The sequence below is a fragment of the Anoplophora glabripennis genome, unplaced genomic scaffold (genome assembly GCF_000390285.2).
Source record: "Anoplophora glabripennis isolate ALB-LARVAE unplaced genomic scaffold, Agla_2.0 scaffold355, whole genome shotgun sequence".
In the NCBI taxonomy this organism is placed as follows: domain Eukaryota; kingdom Metazoa; phylum Arthropoda; class Insecta; order Coleoptera; family Cerambycidae; genus Anoplophora; species Anoplophora glabripennis.
In genome coordinates, this window is record NW_019416457.1 from 272,466 (window position 1) to 296,401 (window position 23,936).

The following is a 23,936-nucleotide window of genomic DNA, read 5'->3' on the forward strand; positions in this document are numbered from 1 at the left end:
CGTTAGAGAATGGTTAAATTTAAATTACCCGAATCGCTGGATTGGTCGTGGTCGTGATGCCCCTGTTTGTTGGTCTGCACGTTCACCTGACCTAACGCCTATGGAATTCTTTTTGTGGAGACACATAAAAAGTATTGTTTATGCCATTCCTGTTGCCTCTTTAGAAGAACTACGCTTAAGAATATTTCGGGTAGCAATCTGCTACTTGCTACTACCTTCGCAATAACCAAGAACTGTTTGTGCGAGTGCGGTATAACTTCAACAGACGTATTAGGTTTTGCTTGCAGCAAAATAGAAAATATTTCGAGAATATTCTTTAAATTTAATTTTGCATTTCTTGTTTTTCGTTTGTATTAAATTTTATTTCAGATAAATAACTTTACCTAATACATGTCCCATAGTCATAAGTTATCAAACATTTTTCATTAATTAATAGCAAGTTATTCTTAATGTTATTATTAAATTACCAGCTTATTGACAGAAAGTGTCAATTTATTAATATAATAAATAACAATTTATTTGTCGGCATCCGCCTACTTTATTTTACAAATTTTCGCTATTACCCCTTTGGTGAAAAAATTTCTAATAAAATATTGCAATTGGGTTGACTGTTTCACTCCTTTATAAAATACGCCAATGATCGAACAAATATTGAAAATGTGTCCCTTTATTAGTAGGATGCTCATACCAAGTTTCATTCCACATGTTAAAGAAAAAAATTAAAATGTGAATTTCAATACCCCCCTTTAAGGTATTTTTACTTCAATCCTCTTATTTTTGGCTCTACATTCACTGGTACTATTTTTGCTATTTCATTTAAAAACACCCTGTATAGAAATAAAATCATTAAAAAAAATATTTTGGATATTATTGAAACTACTACTTTTGTTTAAAAAGGAAAATTAATGTTCTTATATCACAGCTCCACAAAAAAAAAAATCGGGAAAATTACCCCTATAATCTGACATGTTTTCGGGGTTGCTGAATCCAAATTCGGGATCCATTTAACCCCATCAACTCAGGATTTTTCATAACCTCAAAAATAGGCCCAGAAACGTAATAAATCCTCTATCCATTCACCACTCAATTGCAACAACCCCATAACCCCTTAATCCCTTAAACCTCAAAATGCCGTAACCCCAAAACCACAGTACCCGGTAAGAATGAGACTTATGCGCGTTGAAGCCCTGAAACACAGTGTGTTCAAGCCATGCATGCTTCTTGAACCTTAAACATTCATTCTTCAACAACCCTACGTGTCGCCGAACCCAGGAACAACGACGAGGACGTAGTACGTTTCTGTTCCCTTTGGGGTGCTTTATTAACGTGTGTTCCCCTAGCCTCACACTTTTCGGGGAGCTTTATTTTAAAGTGCAGTCCTCTTGCTTCTCATTTTTCGAGGTGCTTTTTGACAGTGTGTTCCCCTTGCCTCACACGAATAACAATGATGTCTGAAGATTTGATTCATAAGAGTTCGTACATAAGGTTATTCTTTACTTGATTATGAGGTTATAGACGAACGGTCCACCCCTAAAAAGATGCTTAGAAAATCAAGGTCACCGACCACGAGGAGAGGCCAGGATGAAACCATTTGTAATCGATGCATTGAGTTATTACGAACAAAAAACCTAAGTAACATCTTTGTGTCCGAGTGGCAGGCAATTTGTTATTAACAAAAAAAATGCAGAATAAAAAAGGTAAATTGGGCAAAAATAAACACTTTTTGTCTCTTGACATTTTTTCGTAGAATGCTTCCTTTTCGAGCTAGGGGCGATTTAAGGTCGAAAAATGGCTAAAAGTTGCCAATTTTAAAAATTCATATCTCAGCTCATACCAAAGCTTTCCGAACGTTCAAAAACGCAAAATGATCCTCGAGACTTATACTTTAATGTAGTATTTTTTTAAAAACCCGCCCCCTTTTTTTAACCCGTTAAATTTGCAGCTGAATTTCGGCCGCTAATGCCCACGCGCCACCCCTACGTATCGCTATACATATATAGATATAGGCGCTGTCGTGTATATAATAGAATAAACGCTATTCATTCATTATTTGTTACAATTTTTACTATTTAGTATTACTAACACTCATACATATTTTCAAACTAATCAAATATTGTATACCATATAATTATTTATAAGATTAATAATATGAATATCATATTTAAATGGAAAATAAATTAATTAAACATTACAAAAAATGCACATATCAAAAGTATTTATTAATACAAAGAAATATATTTATATTTAAATATAAACTTAACTATTTAATAAAAAATCAATTTTCAGTCTCCGAATCAGTATCATCATCAGCTTGTATTTCTGCATTTTGACATTTTACAGAGCAAAGATCGCAACATTTGAAGCCTTGTGATAAGCAAGAACAAATGTCTTCATCGCTGCAGGGTAACTTTCCACTGCAGGAACATATGAATTTTTGTAACATTTCCATGGCCGTATCTCCTTCAAAATAATTGTAGCACAATACATTATTTTTTAATATCCAGCCATATTGTGTTGGGTCGAAGGATGTTATGCTTGCAGATCTTGCTTGAGACCATTCATTGATTTGCCATTTAACACGCATAACATGTTGTAACAATACAGGCTCTGCCGGAGGTATTGATGATGGTATTGGTATCATGATGATTCGATATTTACTATACTATCATGTACATACTAGCTATTGGGAATAATAAATATTGTATTAAATAACGAATAGCACAAGAATATTTTTCGAAAACTTACCTGCAGTTTTATACAACATTGAATATTCACATACGTTGCATGATTGTTTACAGACTAATAAAGGATTGTTGCACTATGACAGCACAAATGAATATTGTAGAAAATGTATTATTTATTTTTTATACATTATTTGTCAAATGTTCACTGTTATTGCCTGATGCCAGACAATAAACTAATGATCCATGCGACACCCGATCGCTGCAGTCTAATCCATTGCGCTTGTTTAAACAAGTTATAACAAGTAATTCGCATAAGCGCACGTTCGCGAAAACTCGGTTAGTTAATATTTTGGTTGACTATCTATGCGTATCCTTTTATAACATTTTATATTCTAGTTCTAAATAATTTTTTGATATAAATATAGTTATATATAGTTATTATTATTGAAGCTACATTAATGAAGATACAGTTATAAATATAAATCAATATATTTGTAACGTAATACATATTATTTTCCATTTAAATATGATATTCATATTATTAATCTTATAAATAATTATATGATATACAATATTTGATGAATTTGAAAATATGTATGAGTGTTAGAAATACTAAATAGTAAAAATTGTAACAAGTAATGAATGAATAGCGTTTATTCGATTATATGCACGACAGCGCTATATCTATATATAGCGATACGTAGGGGTGGCGCGTGGGCACTAGCGGCCGAAATTCAGCTGCAAATTTAACGGGTTAAAAAAAAGGGGCTGGTTTAAAAAAAATACTACATTAAAGTATAAGTCTCGAGGATCATTTTGCGCTTTTGAACGTTCCGAAAGCTTTGGTAGGAGCTGAGATATGAATTTTTAAAGTTGGCAACTTTTAGCCATTTTTCGACCTTAAATCGCCCCTAGCTCGAAAAGGAAGCGTTCTACGAAAAAATGTCAAGAGACAAAAAGTGTTTATTTTTGCCCAATTTACCTTGGAAAATTGTTTGCAGAGCGTTTTTTTGCAATATTTTTATTTTGCAATTTTTTTGTTAATAACAAATTACCTGCCACTCGGACACAAAGATGTTACTTAGGTTTTTTGTTCGCAATAACTCAATGCATCGATTACAAAAGGTTTCATCCTGGCCTCTCCTCGTGGTCGATGACCTTGATTTTCTAAGCATCTTTTTAGGGGTGGAGCGTTCGTCTATTATGGGGTTACGGGATTATTAAAGAGTATATGTAACGAATATAGACATCTTATAGAAGAACGCTCATAGGTTACAAGTCAGGGATGAAATTGAAATGCACGTAGACTAGACTATAACTGTACCCCAAGATTACATAGGAAAAACCTATAACATACTATACACGCCCCCCAAGATTTCGTCCCCGATTTCCAACCCTGAGCGATCTTCTATAAGAGGTTTATATTCGTCGGTTTATGTTTATGGCTCAAGAAGCATGCATAGCTTGAACATACTGTGTTTCAGGGTTTCTACGCGTTCTTTCTTACCAGGTTCTGGGATTTTGGGGTTATGGCATTTTGAGGTTATGGGGTTTAAGGGTTTAAGGGATTAAGGGTTTAAGGGATTAAGGGGTTAAGGGGTTATTGGGATTGAGTGGTCAATGGATAGAGGATTATTTGCGTTTTTGGACTTATTTTTTGAGGTTATGAAAAATCCTGACGTGATGGGGTTAAATGGACTCCGAATTTGGATTCAGCGACACCGAAAACATATGACAGACATAGTCAAACTCCAAGGGTAATTTTTGCGATTTTTTTTTTGTAGAGCTGTGTATTATAAAGATACAAAATGCTCGTATGGGTACAAAGCAATTTATATTTTGGTAGTAGACACTTTAGCAAAGCTTTGTTAATCTAAAATTATAAAATAACTTAAACATAAGCGGTAGCTTTTTACTTATAATTTTTAATTACCTACATTTGCGTATAAGAATATCCAACCCCAAAACAAATCAGTGCATTTACGATATTAATACTATGAATAATAATTTTGAACTATTTTTTGCACCGTTTCAAATTTATTTCTATTACATTTTCAAGGAATACAGCTACCCTAAAAAAGTTTCGTAGAGTTTAATTTTTTGTTTACCATTAGACGAGTTCACCATATAATTTTAATGACGCCGGGATTACAAATAACGCTCGTTATCCGACCACCATTAGAGTTTGATAAAATTCCGCCTTACAAATTGAATCTCAAATTGTAGTCAAATCATTGTAGTTATATGAACAGTTAGATACGAATAAGTGATATAAATCAAAACAATCTTATAATCAGTCTTAAACAAAAAAAAATAAATTTAGTACACTCAATATCTTTTAAAAGTTATAACTATTTGACAAGCAACTGTCAATTTTATATTATCCTATTATCATAATATTGCTTATTCAAATAATAAAAAAAGTACAATGTTTATAATAGAACGATATTAAGATTAAATACGAGGGTAAATCAAATATAAACGGTATATTTGTTCCTAAGCGCCTACGGTTGGTCGGACTGGGCCCATCTAGTATGCTTGGGTGGGGGCATTAGGAGTGGGGAGTCCTGGCCATTCCACACTCCCGACCAATTCATTAGCAGCGTTCATGATGTTGGAGTAATAGGTGCATCTTTCTACTGCGCAACTCATAATTATAAAATTGCTGATGAAGGAGTTCACGCGACGAAATTTTTCCGAAGATTGACTTCACAGTTGAGGGACCAAGCATTGTCAAGGATTTGCTTGTTTGTTGGCATAAAGAATTCAAGAAAGGACGAGAACGAGCGAGAAATCAGGAACATGATCACCGTCCTCGGACCAGGATTACAGACTAAAACATTCGCTCGGTTCGAAACATTCTTGTGACGATCAACTGGTGACAGTATTTGAAATTGCAGAATAGTTATGGGACCTGGCAAACGATCGTCACAGTTCCGTAGAGTGTGTGCCAGATTTGTCATTCGCCTTTCAATCACAGATCAGAAATTGAGACGGTTGGAGGTTTGTCAGAGCTTACAGCAAGGTTTGTGAAAGAAGTTGATTAGTTTTTGAGCCGGATCTCATCTACGACGGAAAATGGGTCCACTACTACACTTCCGAGTGGAAACAAGCCAGTATGGAGTGGCGGAGGAAAGGCCAAGCAGCCCCAGTGAAAATTAAGACTCGACTGTCAGCTGGCAGTTTTTTAACCGTTTTTTTAGACCGGCGAGGAATTTTGCTTTTTGATTTTTTGTATGAGCAACACACAATCAATGCTGGTTACTACTGCGAGTTGTTGAACAAGGTGGGGGATGCATATCGTTCTCAAAACTAGAAGAAATACACTGGATTCAAATTGATCATCCTCCATACAGCCCTGACCTATCGCGCTACGATTTTCATTTGTTTGGGCCGCTGAAAGAGGCTTTTAGGAGGGCAACGATTTGGAGATGACGAGGGCATGGAGCTCAATTTGCTCCTGACGCAACGACTTTATTCTACGATGCTGCGATAAAAAACCTTACTTCTCGCTGAAAAAAATGTATTTCTAAAGCAGGAAACTATGTAAAAAAAATAAATTATATTTGCCTATTATTTTTCAATATATAATTATTTTTAAATAAAATCCCGTTTATATTTGATTTACCCACGTAACAAAGGCTCGACAGATTCTAAAACACTTTTGATGATTTTGTCGGAATACTTAAATTGGCATAAATAACTAAATTCCTTATTTTTTTCCCGAAAATGTTATGCAACCGTCAAAATTAACGTTACCGTTATTATCGTTGATTATGATATTATTATTTTTTGCCAATAATTTAGAAATTTGATTGAACAGCTAAATGAAATTTCACTGCCTAAGATAACTTGATAAAATGTCGCATTTGAAAATAAAATTATGCATTTTCTCGAGTTATTTACGTAAAAACAGCAGAATAGTATGAAATTTAAGACCTCAAATATGGAATATGAAAAGTAATAACCGACCGGTCACCTTTGCAAATCTGTTAATAAAACAAAACTCCTACAGGTTTGAAAAAAAAACAGATCTCAGAATGATGCGAGAAAAATTGAATAGGTACTGTTTGTTCCATATTATATTAAAATGCAATGCTATTCGAGATTACTGCTATGATGATATAATTCTGAATATTTTTATTTAAATTTTATAAAAAAAATAAATGTTGTCGCTTGTCAGTTTGCAGTAGTTTTGCGATCATTAACGTTAATGGTGGATTTATAACTTTAGCATTCTTTATGAGTATGTCCTGCAGACATACATGCAATGAATTAATGTCCACTACGATTTGTTAAAAAAAATACATACAATATCTAGTATCTCTCTGATGCATATTTACTAAAAAAAATCTGGAAGATATCTTAATTAGGTAAAGCTAAATTTAGACTTTCAAATTTGGTACAAAGGTTTAAATATTCAGTAGCTACTATTTGCCTTCATTGCTTTTTGTCCCAGAATTAAAAGCAATAAAATAATATTATCCCTTTTAAATTCCTCGTTTACTAATTGAGGTTAATGTATAATTTACGAACGACTAAATACACACAATAAAACAATTTTCTATAAAGAACAATGTGTCTTTGTTTGTCCAACCCAGTTCACATTATAGGACCATGACTGTCGTTAACGGTATGGTTTAACATACAAATGTACTACGGAAATTTTGTGAAAGAAAACCGATTTCTGGTTGCTTAATGAAAATCATGGAATATATTTAGTAGTTGATCAAAGGATTAATTTAAGTAACGCAGGTGATAATTTTAAACTTTTTAAGACAATGATTTGTTTATTTCCATAGAAAAGGGTAATAAAAACAACTGTGTTAGGCCATATTCCGAAAATTAAATAGAAGTCGACAATTTTTAAAAAGCATACAAATTTTTATAACAGAGTCCTTTCAAATGAGGTACTATTTGACCTTATTAGGACGAGGATATACAGGGTGTCCCGCCGTTCATGTTTCAAAAAAACTTGTGTGCAAGTTCTTCAAGGAAAACTAATAGGGGTAGTTCATTTAAATTTTTTTCTTAGACACCCTGTTTTCGAGATACAGTGTGTTGAAGTTGTTACTTGCCATATGGTTTTGCTTAATTATCTAAAAATCGGCTAAAGATAAAAGTGTCAAAATTTGTACGCGAGCAAACATCAACTGTGCGTTAAGAATATTGTGCAAACGGTTTCTTTTTGAAAAGCAGTGTCGCTGATACAGGTAACTGGAGGGGTAAAATAGAAAAAAAAATGTTAAAAGTCAAAATTTGTTACATTTCTAAACGGTTCTGTAAACTCTAAAGAATACTACAAAAAAAAGTATACTTGTCGAAATTCGGTAGCATGTACCATTTTCGAGAAAAATGAAGTTGCATAGAAAGAAATGGGGGGACAATTTCAGTATCTACTTGGTATTTCGAGTTTGCACATTTATTTAATTGGGCAGCAATTGTTCTGTATGTCTCCGAGTCTGTTTCCTAATATATTTCTTCTTTTATCACTTTTTTTAAGCATTCATGTCCATCAACAATTCCGTCCATTCAACAATTGTTTATTTGAGTAATGGTAGTGTAGTAGTTTACAAAATCTAAAATTAGTTAATAATAGATAATTAATTACCATAATCTGTTTATTTTGATTTACTTTTTTAAATGTTAGTTTACAACAAACTGAAACATAANGGCCATATTCCGAAAATTAAATAGAAGTCGACAATTTTTAAAAAGCATACAAATTTTTATAATAGAAACAGAGTCCTTTCAAATGAGGTACTATTTGACCTTATTAGAACGAGGATATACAGGGTGTCCCGCCGTTCATGTTTTAAAAAACTTGTGTGCAAGTTCTTATGGAAAACTAATAGGGGTAGTTTTTTTCTTAGACGCCCTGTTTTCGAGATACAGTGTGTTGAAGTTGTTACTTGGCATATGGTTTTTTCATTTTTCTCGAAAACGGTACATGCTACCGAATTTCAACAAGTATACCTTTTTTTTGTAGTATCCTTTGGAGTTTACAGAACCGTTTAGAAATGTAATAAATTTTGACTTTTAACATATTTTTTCTTCGATTGTACCCCTTTAATTACCTGTATCGAGGACACTGCTTTTCAGAAAGAAACCGTTTGCACATTATTCTTAACGCACAGTTGATGTTTACTCATGTACAAATTTTGACAATATTTATCTTTAGCCGATTTAAAGATAATTAAGGAAAACCATTTCGAAAGTAACAACTTCAACACACTGTATATCGAAAACAGGACGTCTAAGAAACAATTGTTACATGAACTACCCCCATTATTTTCCCATGAGGAACAAGTTTTTTTGAAACATGAACGGCACACCCTGTATATGTATAAGGCTGCCACAATTTATGTCGAAATATGTACCTACATCTTCAAAATTAAATCTGCGTATCTAAACGACTTCTTAAAACTCACTTCTTACAAAGTTACACAAACGAGTTAAGTTTCAGTTGGATACAAGAATTTTCTTTATGGAAAAATAATTTTTTTTGGTGTGTAAAATATTTATACTGAATTTTCAAGATAGAAAAGTAGTAAGTGATATAAATAAATCAAACCATGATTTTTACATGCTCTTCTATGCGTTTTAAGTTCCTAATATAATTTTGTGTCTTTTCTGCATGGAAATTATTATGTACCGTTCATTTTGCATAGAGTACCAATAATATGTTCAGCTTGTGCGTAAGCAATTATAATGTGCTATTATTGGTCCATTTGAACCTTTTGCTTATAAAAATAGAGACGAAAACAGACACTGCACGGTTTCATTTTCGTGGTATATGCGAGCAAGTGGAAAAACATATTTTTAATAATAGATTCTGTCTCAGAACTACGAGTGAATTTAATAGATCAAGAAAGTCGTTTGATAAACAACGTTTATCAGGAAATTTGATCGCGAAACGGAGCTATGTCCGTGAGTAACGCCTGAAAGTGTGCAGTTATTTAACAAACGTGTCTGTCATAAATGCTTTCACGCGCTTAAAGTGGTGAGAGTGTGAAGAATCGAAAAAGATAAGACACAGGAGACGAAAACATGTCTACATGGCCCTAAATAGTTTTACTGTGGAATGTGGATTCTTGTATAATGGTTTACATATGTTCGATTGTTCGATTAGCAATGAAAATGAGATTACCATGAGCGCATGGGCAGTAGGTATTTGAAAAAGTTTCCATGTAGAACCTGGTGCAGTGATCGTCATTGTGGATTTTCATGGGCTTACCATAGTCGAATTATAGCAAAATTCCCAACATCTGTATGAAGATAAAATCAATAGGAAACGTTGTGAATACAGACACGATGTTAAGAGTACCATTATTAATAAATTGCACAAAAAGAAAATGTCAAATACATGAAATATATAACAGATGAAATGACTAAGGATCACGACGTTATACTTCTTTGACTGCCACTATGATTCATATTCAACTAATATAGGTGGATGTAAGAACTTATGTGATGCGAAATAACATTTTAAATTAGCAGATGTAACAGTATTTCTGCAGAAGGAGATTCATCGGGTACAACGGAGACACGGAATAAGTGCATTATGCAGGTACAAAAAGAACAGCAAATGTAGTACCACCCTAAACAATTAAGTAAGGTCTCTTTATATTTGTGCATCGTTTCTTGTGACGTACGTGGTATTATAACTTGAGGCACAATAAAAAATCCAGGTCGAATGCTGTTTGGTTTGTTTTCTGATCATGACTCCCCTGGATCCGTCTCAAACGATGATCATCAACCTCAGGCTTCTCTCTGCATAGTGGTTGCAGCTATGAATTAGAAAAGGGCCACAAGATTGTAATTCATGAGAGAATAAACACATGATTTATACTTTTATTTCATCCAAAAGATATGGGAATGGATTCATCTACTTCATCTTGAAGAACGACAAGAGTGATTTCATTTGCAAGGTAGATCGGACCTCGTACGATGAGTTAAAAGCTTCAGAACCTCGCTACGTCTTTTCTATTGAAAATGCAAGAAAGGGTACTAGAGAAGCACGCCAAAGAGAGGACGTTTGTGAAATTATGAAATTATCATTCTACAGTTCACAGCACACCTACCAATCAAGTAAATTTATAGAAGCAGCACTACATCTTGCAGTGTATGTATAAAATCGAAAAAAATATCGGCCGGTAAGAGCTCCTTGGGTATAGCTAGAGCATCTGACTACACTTCTTGTGACTCCATCTAGAAGGAGGCTGAGGAATGGCGCCCATGATATCTCACTGTTAAATTTACACGGTTAGAGTAGCTGCGGACTAAGAAAGACCACACTGTGGGCTTTTTTAGTCATGCTCGACAGTCCCCAAGGGGAACTCAAGGAGAGGAAATCTTTTAACAAAGCCTATGGTGACGATCTTGTTATATGGTACCTATTTTATTCTTCACAGAGTCTTAAACATAATAGCGAATCGGTGTTTAAAATAGGGACTAAGGGTAATAAAACCATTTAAACGCCACGAGTGGTAAATCCGGGGTTTCTGGTGTTTAATTTGTATGCAAAATTAACATAGGTACTCTTTATAGAGAATTACAAAAGGCAACTGAACTTACAGGAAGCTTTTTGGGCAAGTAAATGGACTTAATCCCAAAGCTACTGTTTTAATTAGGCCTTCCTCTCGGTTAATGCTGCCACGGTATGCTGGCATACGCTTCAGTCAATCAGCGCACAAGAGTATTAGCAGACACTATGGAAATGATACTCACAGCTCCCACAGAAGCTTTAAAGGTTATCCTGTTACTTCCAAAACTACATCTTGTAATCAAGCCTTCACAAGAGAGTGCTCATATCGAATGGAACAGTAGGAGATGAGGATATGCAAAGTTCACATAGTTACATGTTGGTCCTCAAAGAATTAGAAAGGGGTTAAGATTTTTAGAGATGTTAGCTACAAAATATTCCCTAGCTGCATTTTTCGAAAAAATTTCAAATATCGGATAGTCTGGAAAGGGCTTGTCTGGTTTGCAGACGAATCCAAGATAGAGGAGGACTGAGGGGCAGATATTTGTAGCCTGTGACTAGAAATGCACAAAAAAAATCAGAAAGCGATATGTGAACCAGCATATTCATGTGTGCATAGACAGTCGAACATATTTAGAACAGTTTTCTCCCATAGCACTGGTTTTATTCATACATTGTGTGAATCTGATCTGGGCTCTAAGTCACAGCAATGGACAATGAAAGGGCTGACATGTTGGTCAAGTATGGCTCAAGTAGTCATTTATCACTGTGCATTTATAATGGTAAAACTTAATATCTGGGAGCAACGTATTTATCACCTCAGGACATCAAAGAGGCTCCAGCAGAGCTAATGCTTGCCTTCGCACGTAGCATGGGCCTGTTTCCAACTTACATTAATAGTCCTAAGTGGTGTGGATTACCGCATTGCTTGCACAACAACAACAAAAGCTTATGGAGTGACGCAAATTGGAAAATCAACGCTTTAAGTAGAAGCAAAATAAAAGTGTCACAGGATATTTAACAGGTCTCTGTCACAGGTCACTAAAATGAAGCGCAAGTAGACAGAGCATCTGAACATTTTTAATAAAACAATGCTGCAATATAAAATTTTTGAAATTATGTTTTATTCAATCAAATAAACAGTCGAGTTAATTATTTAAAATGCACTTTAATTCCTGTGTGTACGCCGCCAATGGGGAGTACAGCGGCAACCTACAGTGCACGCGGAAGGAGATAGTTCGGATCAACGGTGACGAAGCGAAGTCAGTCAGTTGTTGTTCCGCATTTGGTAGTCACATCTAACTGTGAAATTGAATGTATTTTATCACTGGAAGCCAACAACAGATTGCTTTGGTTATCCTGTAGACAAATCTATTGTCTAATTAGCGACCATTATTTAGAGTGAAGCAACGACGAAGTTGGTATATTAACAAGCCATAAAAAATAGAAGAACTCTAAAATTTGTTTAAAGTACAAGTCAAACTCGATGTACTTCGTTTAATTATTTACTGAAGGAATTTCGATAATATAAGCTCTATTGTTGATATTTTTGGATGTGTTACACAATAATGTACTTATGTAACTGCACTGTTTTATATTTATTCTTCTTCGTAGAATAGAATAGATTGCTTTAAGTCCGCTTATTTATTTATTGTTCTTTATACCATTGTATTATGTTATACTATTATATTATTTTTTCGTTTTCGCTTTTTGTATATTTTCTCAGTAACTGGGTTAATTCGTTGACAATAAAGTGTATTATTATTATACCTACATTATTTTGTAATCAATCAATGAAACTTCAAAACGATAAAAAATATTATTTAGGGTACGATCATAGGCATGATCTTGATAAGACTTGGTACAAAATGTCCAAAGTGGACACTACGAATTTGCAAAGACATAATTTGTCTTTGCAAAACATTTGTTTAATAAATGTAAATGAATCGCGAGATCTGAATGAAAAGTGTTATTAAAGTCCCTGGATTGAAGTATTCCGCTTAACATTTGCAATTATGCTGCTTTGGTAAAATAAGGAAGCATTGATACGTTAACAATAAAATTTCACATCAGTATCAAAGGTAAGTGAGAAATTTTCTAAGCTTTCTAATCAAAGACAAACGATTTTACTACGATTGTTCAAATTAAAATTTCTTCTGGTTTTAATTGTGTAACATGTCAGCAATCTATATAGTTTTGTACCTCGAGTATTTGTCATGAATCATGAAACCTTATACTATCAATTTTTCGATTTTGAGAGAAAGAATCTTTTTTATATCATTGTTACCTCTTCAAATAAGAATAATTATTGTCAAAAAATGTGAAGAAAATCTGATTTTTATACCTATCTAGATGTTCGGCGCCATAAAATGTACTGTAGGTATAACTCACGAGTTCCTAATTTTTTTAACTATAAATATACGAGAAAATGTCATCCTTCATAAAATTGCTTATTTTTTCTTAAACTAAAAAAATCAAATATGGCCAACAGCAGTGTCGCAATTTTTTGAAATATCAAAAAGTATTGCATTGTTAATAATTCCAAAAAGTTCGCAAATATAAAATTTAAGTTATTTTGCAAAAAAAAAGAGTAATAATTACCACCTCATTTCATGGCTACAGTCACAGTTAATTATCGTAATTATGCCAGAAATAATTAACAAATAACTGATTAAAACTTAGTGACTTCAGATCGGGACTACAAAATTTTTTCGTTTTTTCCTGTTCCAGGTTGTAGAATCATCCAGAATCCGAAACTTGTGGTATCAAGTAAGTTTTCAGAGATCACAATGCAACCACGATCCAATAATAGAACAAGAATATGCAGCATAATTTTATGACTCCCGACAAAAAAAGCAATGGATTTTAATTAATCAGTTCTAAAATAGTTATGAGACCATAAGGTTGTCTAAATAATCTAACTGTCGTGAAAGATCTGTCCAAAGAAGGTCTTAAACTAAAATTTTCAATTTTTGGAAAAACTGGCCTATTTTCAAAATGCCGTAATTCGGTAACTAATTGACCTACAGAACTCCGGTTAGGCTTAGTTTGTCACAAATTTGAAGCTCTTAAAAAACGTATAGAATAGCTGACGACGAAAAATGCATGGATTAGGAGATATAGAGCAGAATCTGAAACAAGTCCAAAAATTTCGCGGTTTTTGGTATGTAAAAATTTTTCCACAACTTTTTGAGAGTTGCAAACTTGGGTATACATAGCCCTAATGGGTCCAAACAACATACTAAAAAATCAGAGACACATCTTGTTTTGCGAATTTAGCGATTTTTTGTGTCGATTTTGACCGGCCTATTACTTTGATCATTTATTTCTAACAGACCAAAGGCCTGCTACATGGCTATTTATAATGAGTAGAGGTACGCTAGGTACCTACCATGAATATTATCGGAAATCCCGAGTTACCTGTTTTAGGTAACTAAAACTTTAAATCACTTTATTACAAATTACAGGAACCGTAGGATTATACGATAATATCCTTCATAATGGTAACAAAGTAACAAGTAAACAAAGTTGTAAAAATGTAAAATTTACCTAAATACAAAGAACTGCTTAGCCCTAAATTTACAAATAAGTGATTAACATAAATCTTATATTTAGGTATCCACAGGATTCTGTACAACATAAATATCTATAATTTTAAAAAAATATATATTAAGTATCTTCGCTGACTACATTATTCTTAATGGCCACTGTGGTAACATGATAGTTTGATCGACATATCACATTTTATTGCCATTTGTGCACAGAGACAGGCCTTTAAAGCCGCTTTGCAGTCTGCAATTCTTTCTGCAAGTTACACTGAGCAGCAGTGTATTGCAAAAGTTGTCTTATCTGAAAGACTCTTGCACTTTTGGAATATCGGTTTTGTTCGATTTTATTGCAGCTTTTCTGCAATTCTGGGGAATAATTTAGTAATTTGTATGGTTACCACCTATATAAAAGTTCCTAGGCAGAACTATCAAATTCAAATGTGTTAACTGAAAATTTAGAATGGTTGTTATTAAGACATACCTACTTGTAGAATATGTGAGACTGAAATCTTTATTCTGAAGGTTATGGTTACTTGGCAATGTTTATATTTGGATAAACGAGTTAGTGTAGTGTGCATTCGGTTTGAAGTGTTGGTATAACTTCTATTGCAATTGCGAATTGACAACTGTAAAACAAACCGCGAGTCAGAATTTCGGAAAAGGTATTGCAAGTGAAAGGGCTTACTGCAAGTCATTGTAGAAAGAATTGTGGAATGTAAAGGGGTTTTAAAACAACAATAAACAAATTTCTGTTTTCCTTGTGAAGAATTTTATGGTTATGTTTGTGTATTTAACGTGAATGTACTACAAGTAATCTATATACAGATTTAGGTTGTATATTAAATATTAACATACTAAAATGTATACAAAAATTTGATATACTGTTTGATTAGTGACGATGCTCAAATTATTTTTCAGTTGGGTGAAAACATTTTCAGTACAAATAGCAGATATTTGTGGTATATTTACGTATAATATTGAGGCTCTTCTATGGTGACGGCCAATTAGAATATTTCAAAGACTACTTCGATTTCAATTTTGGGGTTTTCGGTGTGCTCTCTAAATAAAATAATGCCATTATTCCGGTTATACCGGAAGTAGCTGTCAAATTCGTTATTTTAAGTGGGACACCCTATATCTTGCATTGACGAAAAAATAAATTAAAAATAAGTCAAATTTGTACCCGTACATACCTAACCGTTTTCGAGGTAACCGATAAAAATTTTGACAGATGCAAGCGTTTCGGAAATTCCTTATATCTTTCTTCCTTCTGGGACACACAAAGAATATAAGATGCACTTGCACTATCAATATCACTTGAAGAAAATTATACCAAGTGAACCATTTTTTACGTTATATTTTTAAAAACTCAAAACCGACAAAACCTTTTAAATTCAAATGGAACACTCCGTGTTTTTTGCACCATATAAATTTTCAAAATGTAACGTAAAAAATAGGATACTTAGTAATCTTCAGATAATTTTGATAATGGAACGTAGTAGAAGAAAGATATAAGCAATTTTCGATAGGTTTGCAGTAGAGGGAATCTTTAACATTTTTGATATTTTAAATTTATCTTGTAGATAATGCAATAATATACAGAGTGTTTCGTTTAAAATAAGCAAGTACATGGCGATTTCCGGTATAACCAGAAGTGCTACGACAATGGCATTATTTTATTTAAAGATAGCACCCCCGAAAACCTCAGGGCCCAAATTTTCAAAATTCAAATCGAAATAGACTGAAATATTCTAATGGGCCGTAAAACAGCCTTTAGGTATTATATTTCTACTGCGTTTAGATGTATCTAATTGTTTTAAACATAACACGACACGTTGGTGCTGCTAGTTGAAAATATGAAAACCAAGGTTTTTTGGCTTATTTTTGATTTCGTATCAAAATGTTGGCAATTGTTTGGTCGAGAGGAATTTTGGTTGTGCTTTCGCCCAATAACACATGTCCCTAGCACCACCACAATATTTGATAAAAATCATGTATTACCTCAAAGAGTTGTCCAGCGGTAGTCGAGTTCGGATTACAAGTGACATCCAGTTTCTGCCCATTTAGCATGATAACTGTAATTGTTTTTCTGCCACTTCCCTTGGTATCCGGCATAGTAAGCTGTTTATTTGGCAGTGAGGCTCTGACGACAAATTCAGGCCCGATACAGTCTCGGTTTGGCGCACAACTGGCTCCATTAATTGGCACGTCAATTCCAGCTCGATAAAGTCTCGAGGCGGCCCTCTGAACGGGGTTCCGTCTTGCCTTCAGTCTTCTGTTGTTGCCCTGTAAATCATCCAATTGTGCTCAATTACCAATTTTCCTTTTTTAATTATTTCGCAGCTGACAAGAAATATAACTGAAAATCCCGATATTGTTTTCGGATTACGAACAAAAAACGTGCTTGGACTACTGAAAAATATGTGTATAAAATGTTACAGACGTACAGGGTGGTCACGCAAAAATTACCCCGTCCTCTTCTGCGTTATTGCTCGATATCGCAGAAAAGTTAGGAATAAAAATTGTAACGATTTTTTAAGATTTTTTTACACATGCCACAAAGACAATTGCATTTTCGAAATTTGGGTCTAATTTATGTTATCTCTTTTTGGATGGAACAACCTGTACACCACTGAAAAGACCGTCAAAATACTTTTCAAACACATTTTATACAGGGTGTCCCAGGATGGGCAATCTCTCGGATTTATACAGGGGACGTTAAAATAACATGAAAAGTCCTTATAAAAAGCCTCCTACGGAGAAACAGACCCCTAAAGGACGGACGCCCTTGAAAATCTATTTTTTTAATAACTTTTACTTTGTGTAATTTAACTATTTTTTAATGCGATAGACAATAGATAAGACTCCTTAAAAATTGACCCAAGAAAACAATTTGGCTTATTTGGTTTGCCAGGGGCGGACTAGCTGTAGCACATTAATGCCAATTTTTTTTACACCCTTTACGATAAAAGCAGAAAAATAATATTTTTAGATAGTCTGAACCTTAAACTAAAAAAAGGAACTCTTGGTTGATATCGATAAAATAACTGTTTCCGAGAAAAAACTATTTATGTTTAATAATTTTTAATACACAATTTTGTATGTCGGTTCAACTTGAGCTCCTTTTAATGCATTCCCTAGTTATACGAAGATTGTTGCATCCTACACAATGCTTTAACATTGGACCTTATTTCGCGACAATGAAAATTAATCCTTTCTGATTTCCCTAGTGTCGACTGGATTGGTATAAACTAAAGTTTTTAAATATCCCTATAAAAAAATATAATGGATATAAATCTGGTGATCGAGGAGGCCAAGCCACTCCGAGGAATAAAAAAAATAAGGAAAATATGACCAGTTTCGACACACTCTATCGTTAACTGACTCAGGTAGGTACTATAAATCTTATTTAAATCGGTAAATGTAAAAAAAAACAACCATAACAACAAAAAAAACAACGGAAAACACAAGTGTAAATAAAAGTGGCATTTTTTAGATAGGTACAGAAAGAATGCAAACATCGGTTTATTTCTCTTTACGGATGTAATAAAAATCATATTACATGAGAATAGTTTTTTCTCGAAAACCGTTCATTTAATCGATACCAACCAAGAGTGCCTTTTTTAGTTTATGGTTCAAGCTATCTGAAAATATTATTTTTCTGTCTTTATCCTAAAGGGTGTAAAACAAATTGATTATCTTTAATGGTTTACGAAATATTACGTATTTTATACAGGGTGTTCCTAAATATCATGTACATAAGGAAGGAGATAATTCTTTGGCTTATTTCATGACTAAACATAGGTCCGCAAACCCTTCGTTACCGACCTACAGGGTGTTGAAATTTTAAGATTTTTTTTGTTTTTTCTCTATAGCTCCCACAGTTTTTGAGATGTTTAGCCCAAATTTGGAATATAGGTTACGCTGTAGGGCTTACATCATTGGACATGCCAAATGGTCCTGATATTCTACAGAGTGATATTTTTTCGGGGTTCATGGCGCATGACCTTCTCTTCCCCTGAACTTTTGTGCGGTGCGCTGCTGGTAGATTCTAAAATCAAAATTGGATTGTATGTTTTGTTGGAAAACTTTTTTGCCTCTTATGATTTTTTCGTATCGGCGAGGGTTATCTAGAGAAAAATAAAAAACGATTTTATGTAATTCGTTAGATGAAATTTAAATTCTTAAAATGGCCCAGTAGGCTCCGGCTTTAGTTAGATAATTTCTTGTTTCTATTAATTTTGACAGTTCGCATTTGAAATAGTAACTTGGGTCTGCATAATGTTTAAAAATTAAAGGTTTATGTGACAAACTGTAAGGTGTAAATGTGTTTTAAATACTCATTATATATAATCTCATAACAATGCCAAATTTTACGAATTTTGAAAGGGGTCATCCCAGCTTTAATTTTTAACAGGTAGTGGCGAATAAACTGTCAAAATTAATAGAAACAAGAGATTATCTAAATAAAGCCAGAGCCTACTGGACCATTTTAAGAATTTAAATTTCATCTAACGAATTACATAAAATCGTTTCTTATTTATTTTTTTTTTCGATAATGGTCGCAGATACGAAAAAATCATAAGAGGCAAAAAAGTTTCCCAACAAAACATAAAATTCAATTTTGATTTTAGAATCTACCAGCGGTGCACCGCACAAAAGTTCAGGGGAAGAAAAAGGGCAGGAACCCCGAAAAAATATCACTCTGTAGAATATCACGACCATTTGGCATGTCCAATAATGTAAGCCCTACAGCGTAACCTATATTCCAAATTTGAGCTCAATATCTCAAAAACTGTGGGAGCTATAGAGAAAAAACGAAAAAAATATTAAAATTTCAACACCCGGTAACGAAGCGTTTGCGGACCTATGTTTATATGAACTTTTAGTCATGAAATAAGCCAAAGAATTACCTCCTCCCTTATGTACATGATATTTAGGAACACCCTGTGCGGGTGGCCTTGGGAGAATAATGATAATTAAAAAAAATATGTTAAATCTGTAATTTAATTAATTTATTTAATTAATTAATTATATTTAATGATGGTTAAGTGGAAGAGTACGATCACGTGAACTTCGCCATCTTGTTACAATTGTGTTCAAATTATGTACTTGACGTAATAAAGACACTGTTATTATTGTTATTATTGTTATTATTGTTATTATTGTTGTTATTGTTATTATTGTTATTATTGTTATTATTGTTATTATTGTTATTATTGTTATTATTGTTATTATTGTTATTATTGTTATTATTGTTATTATTGTTATTATTGTTATTATTGTTATTATTGTTATTATTGTTATTATTGTTATTATTGTTATTATTGTTATTATTGTTATTATTGTTATTATTGTTATTATTGTTATTATTGTTATTATTGTTATTATTGTTATTATTGTTATTATTGTTATTATTGTTATTATTGTTATTATTGTTATTATTGTTATTATTGTTATTATTGTTATTATTGTTATTATTGTTATTATTGTTATTATTGTTATTATTGTTATTATTGTTATTATTGTTATTATTGTTATTATTGTTATTATTGTTATTATTGTTATTATTGTTATTATTGTTATTATTGTTATTATTGTTATTATTGTTATTATTGTTATTATTGTTATTATTGTTATTATTGTTATTATTGTTATTATTGTTATTATTGTTATTATTGTTATTATTGTTATTATTGTTATTATTGTTATTATTGTTATTATTGTTATTATTGTTATTATTGTTATTATTGTTATTATTGTTATTATTGTTATTATTGTTATTATTGTTATTATTGTTATTATTGTTATTATTGTTATTATTGTTATTATTGTTATTATTGTTATTATTGTTATTATTGTTATTATTGTTATTATTGTTATTATTGTTATTATTGTTATTATTGTTATTATTGTTATTATTGTTATTATTGTTATTATTGTTATTATTGTTATTATTGTTATTATTGTTATTATTGTTATTATTGTTATTATTGTTATTATTGTTATTATTGTTATTATTGTTATTATTGTTATTATTGTTATTATTGTTATTATTGTTATTATTGTTATTATTGTTATTATTGTTATTATTGTTATTATTGTTATTATTGTTATTATTGTTATTATTGTTATTATTGTTATTATTGTTATTATTGTTATTATTGTTATTATTGTTATTATTGTTATTATTGTTATTATTGTTATTATTGTTATTATTGTTATTATTGTTATTATTGTTATTATTGTTATTATTGTTATTATTGTTATTATTGTTATTATTGTTATTATTGTTATTATTGTTATTATTGTTATTATTGTTATTATTGTTATTATTGTTATTATTGTTATTATTGTTATTATTGTTATTATTGTTATTATTGTTATTATTGTTATTATTGTTATTATTGTTATTATTGTTATTATTGTTATTATTGTTATTATTGTTATTATTGTTATTATTGTTATTATTGTTATTATTGTTATTATTGTTATTATTGTTATTATTGTTATTATTGTTATTATTGTTATTATTGTTATTATTGTTATTATTGTTATTATTGTTATTATTGTTATTATTGTTATTATTGTTATTATTGTTATTATTGNTATTATTATTATTATTATTATTATTATTATTAATAATAATAAAATTAATTTCGTAAATCTTTTAGCGGGACGTCAGTATACACTACAATGTCATAGAACTTTTCTTTCAAAACTTTTAAAACATTAATACCAAATGGTAAGTCTTAAAATATTTAAAAATGAGTAGATTAAAACAAAGATGGCCAACTGCTCGTTTATTATAAATCTTGTATTTTTAATTAAAAACTACGTTTATATAAGTCTATCCTGTATCTACAGAAAAACAATTATTAACAGCGTACGTAGACAGGTTTTTCAATGGCCTATAAACATACAGGATGCTACACTAAAAAATATATTGTGCTCTGCAACGCTACATTCAATTGTTTTCGCTGCAAGTGTGTCAAGAACATTTTCAAATCCCTTACAACTGTTATTCTTACTGTCAGCACACATTTTGTTCGTCGGTATCTGTCGTACTTAAAAATAGCTAGATGTATAAACATACAATTGTCAATATTCACTTAAACTATAAATAGTTCCTCAATTTAATGTTTAAAATATTTTCTCTTTGTGGAAAGCATAATTTCTCATGAGATTGGCGCTCTTAAAACTGTAAGTAATAATTTGAAATTCACTTATTCGTTTCAATATTCTTTCCTGCCAAAATAAAACTAAAAGTGTAATTCGAGAGAAATATCTAGTGGAGACATAAATGTATCTATTTAAACAAAGAGCAGTAAACTACTGTTTCTTAAAATTATGAATCCATATTGTGAAATAAAATTAATTTTACTACTATTCTGGAAGGTGTTTTTGGAAGTGGGACTTTAAGAGGTTACAGCTGATATCAGAATAATGCATTCCACAAAAAATCTCTATTAAAAGTTTTACAATAAGATATATATTTGCATTTAAAGTTCATGGAATATCTGACGCCGATTCTGTAATTATTAATCATCCTTTCAATCATTTCTAACATCGTTGCTCTTTGACATTTTAGTAATAATTTTAGTGTAAGTTTTGGTTTGGTCTGATGCATTTAGCAACAGTGACCACTAGATGTAGTACTTTTACTTCCTTCATTTCTGGATTTAAGGAATAAATTTAAGGTTCAATCGTCGGTTGCCGAACCTATGGCATACTGATGAGGCCTAATAAGTTCGAAACCGGTATACAGTCTATTTGTTTATAAAGGCACCGAGCTGTAACTTGGTTACTCATTTTTGAACACCCTGTAAAGTATATATATTTTTAAATGGGACGTTATTTTCTTTATACTGACGCTCAACATTTTTTGGTCCGCAAAATGGTGAAGAACAAGGAAAGCAAAGAAGATTTTTTTTCATGGGATTGTAAAATTTTTTTGCACATTTTGATAGATTTTTTTATTCTCTTTCCAACCATATGAAATTTGTATGCTTCTGCATAACGAAATTTTTGAGAAAAAATGAGAAAATTTTCAACCTTAGACTTTAGTTTACAATGTTCACTTTCTAAATCATATCAAATAGAAGACGCTGAAAAAACTGATGACCAATTAAAGAACCATCAAAAATGGCCTTAATATTTTTGAACCTAGTATATACACAACACACATTAATAAAAAATCGATTTTGAAAATTTCTTTTTCTTATAGGATTATAATGGCTCCAATGGTACGTATGTTAAACTTGCCGTTGTTAGAAAAATTATTTTCATCTGTCCATAAAATCATTTTTGGAAAGTTGGGATTATTATTTGCATTATTTAAGTACCAGCAAGTATTCTTTGTTCAGTCATTTTCATGAAGATGTTGAACCATATTTACCTTGTAAGAAAACAATTTATGTTTATGTAATCTAATTCCTAAATCTAATTCTTGATTTTGATTACAAGCATATCCTAAACTATTTTCTTCTTTAGCGTTCCATACTGACTTAGATTTGCTTCAAGTATACTAAACTTTCTTCTGTGAAGCGAAATTCTATTAGGATAACGTTGTCGATATCTCGTAATTGTAAAGCTGCAACACTATTTCTTTCTACATTCATAATAAACATGCAACATATCAACTTCTTCATTAAAATCATTCATTTTGTTATAAGTTAAACTTCAAGGGTGACAACAATTACAAACAAATCGATATTATGTGAAAGATAGAAGTATGCAAAATTGTTTTTCCAGTGCGTTCTATTTGATACGATTTAGAAAGCGAGCACCATAAACTAAAGTCAAAGGCTGAAAGTTCTCTCATTTTTTCTCAAAAATTTCGTTATGCGAAGGCATAAGTGCATTTCGTTATGCAAAGGCATAGAAATTTAATTTCACAAAAATTTACACTATCCCATTTAAAAAAATATCGCTGACGTTACTACGCATTTACAGTATGATGAAAAAAAAATTGCGTCAATATAAAGAAAACATCCCATTAATAAATATATATTTTACTTTACAGGGTGTCCAAAAATGGGTAACCGAATTATAGCTCGGGATCTTTATAATCGAACAGACTGTGTGTTCGGTGTGTAGCTGTATTTAAAAGATATTGATGGTGTAATTCAATATTAGTCCCACACAGTAGGTAGTTGATTCCTGCAATATTATCACTTAAAATTTGTTTTGTCCCCATAGTGGCGACAGGAACATTTT

The 23,936-nt window shown here is 31.8% G+C and overlaps 1 protein-coding gene across 1 annotated transcript in view; it reads right to left on the reverse strand.

Moving 5' to 3' along the window:
• The window catches only part of LOC108906965, a 238,826-nt gene that overhangs the window by 34,560 nt on the left and 180,330 nt on the right, over positions 1-23,936 (reverse strand). Inside the window, exon 6 of the mRNA XM_018710424.1 lies at positions 16,719-17,003. Within this exon, the coding sequence (XP_018565940.1) occupies positions 16,719-17,003 (285 nt within the window). The remainder of the gene's footprint in view (positions 1-16,718; positions 17,004-23,936) is intronic.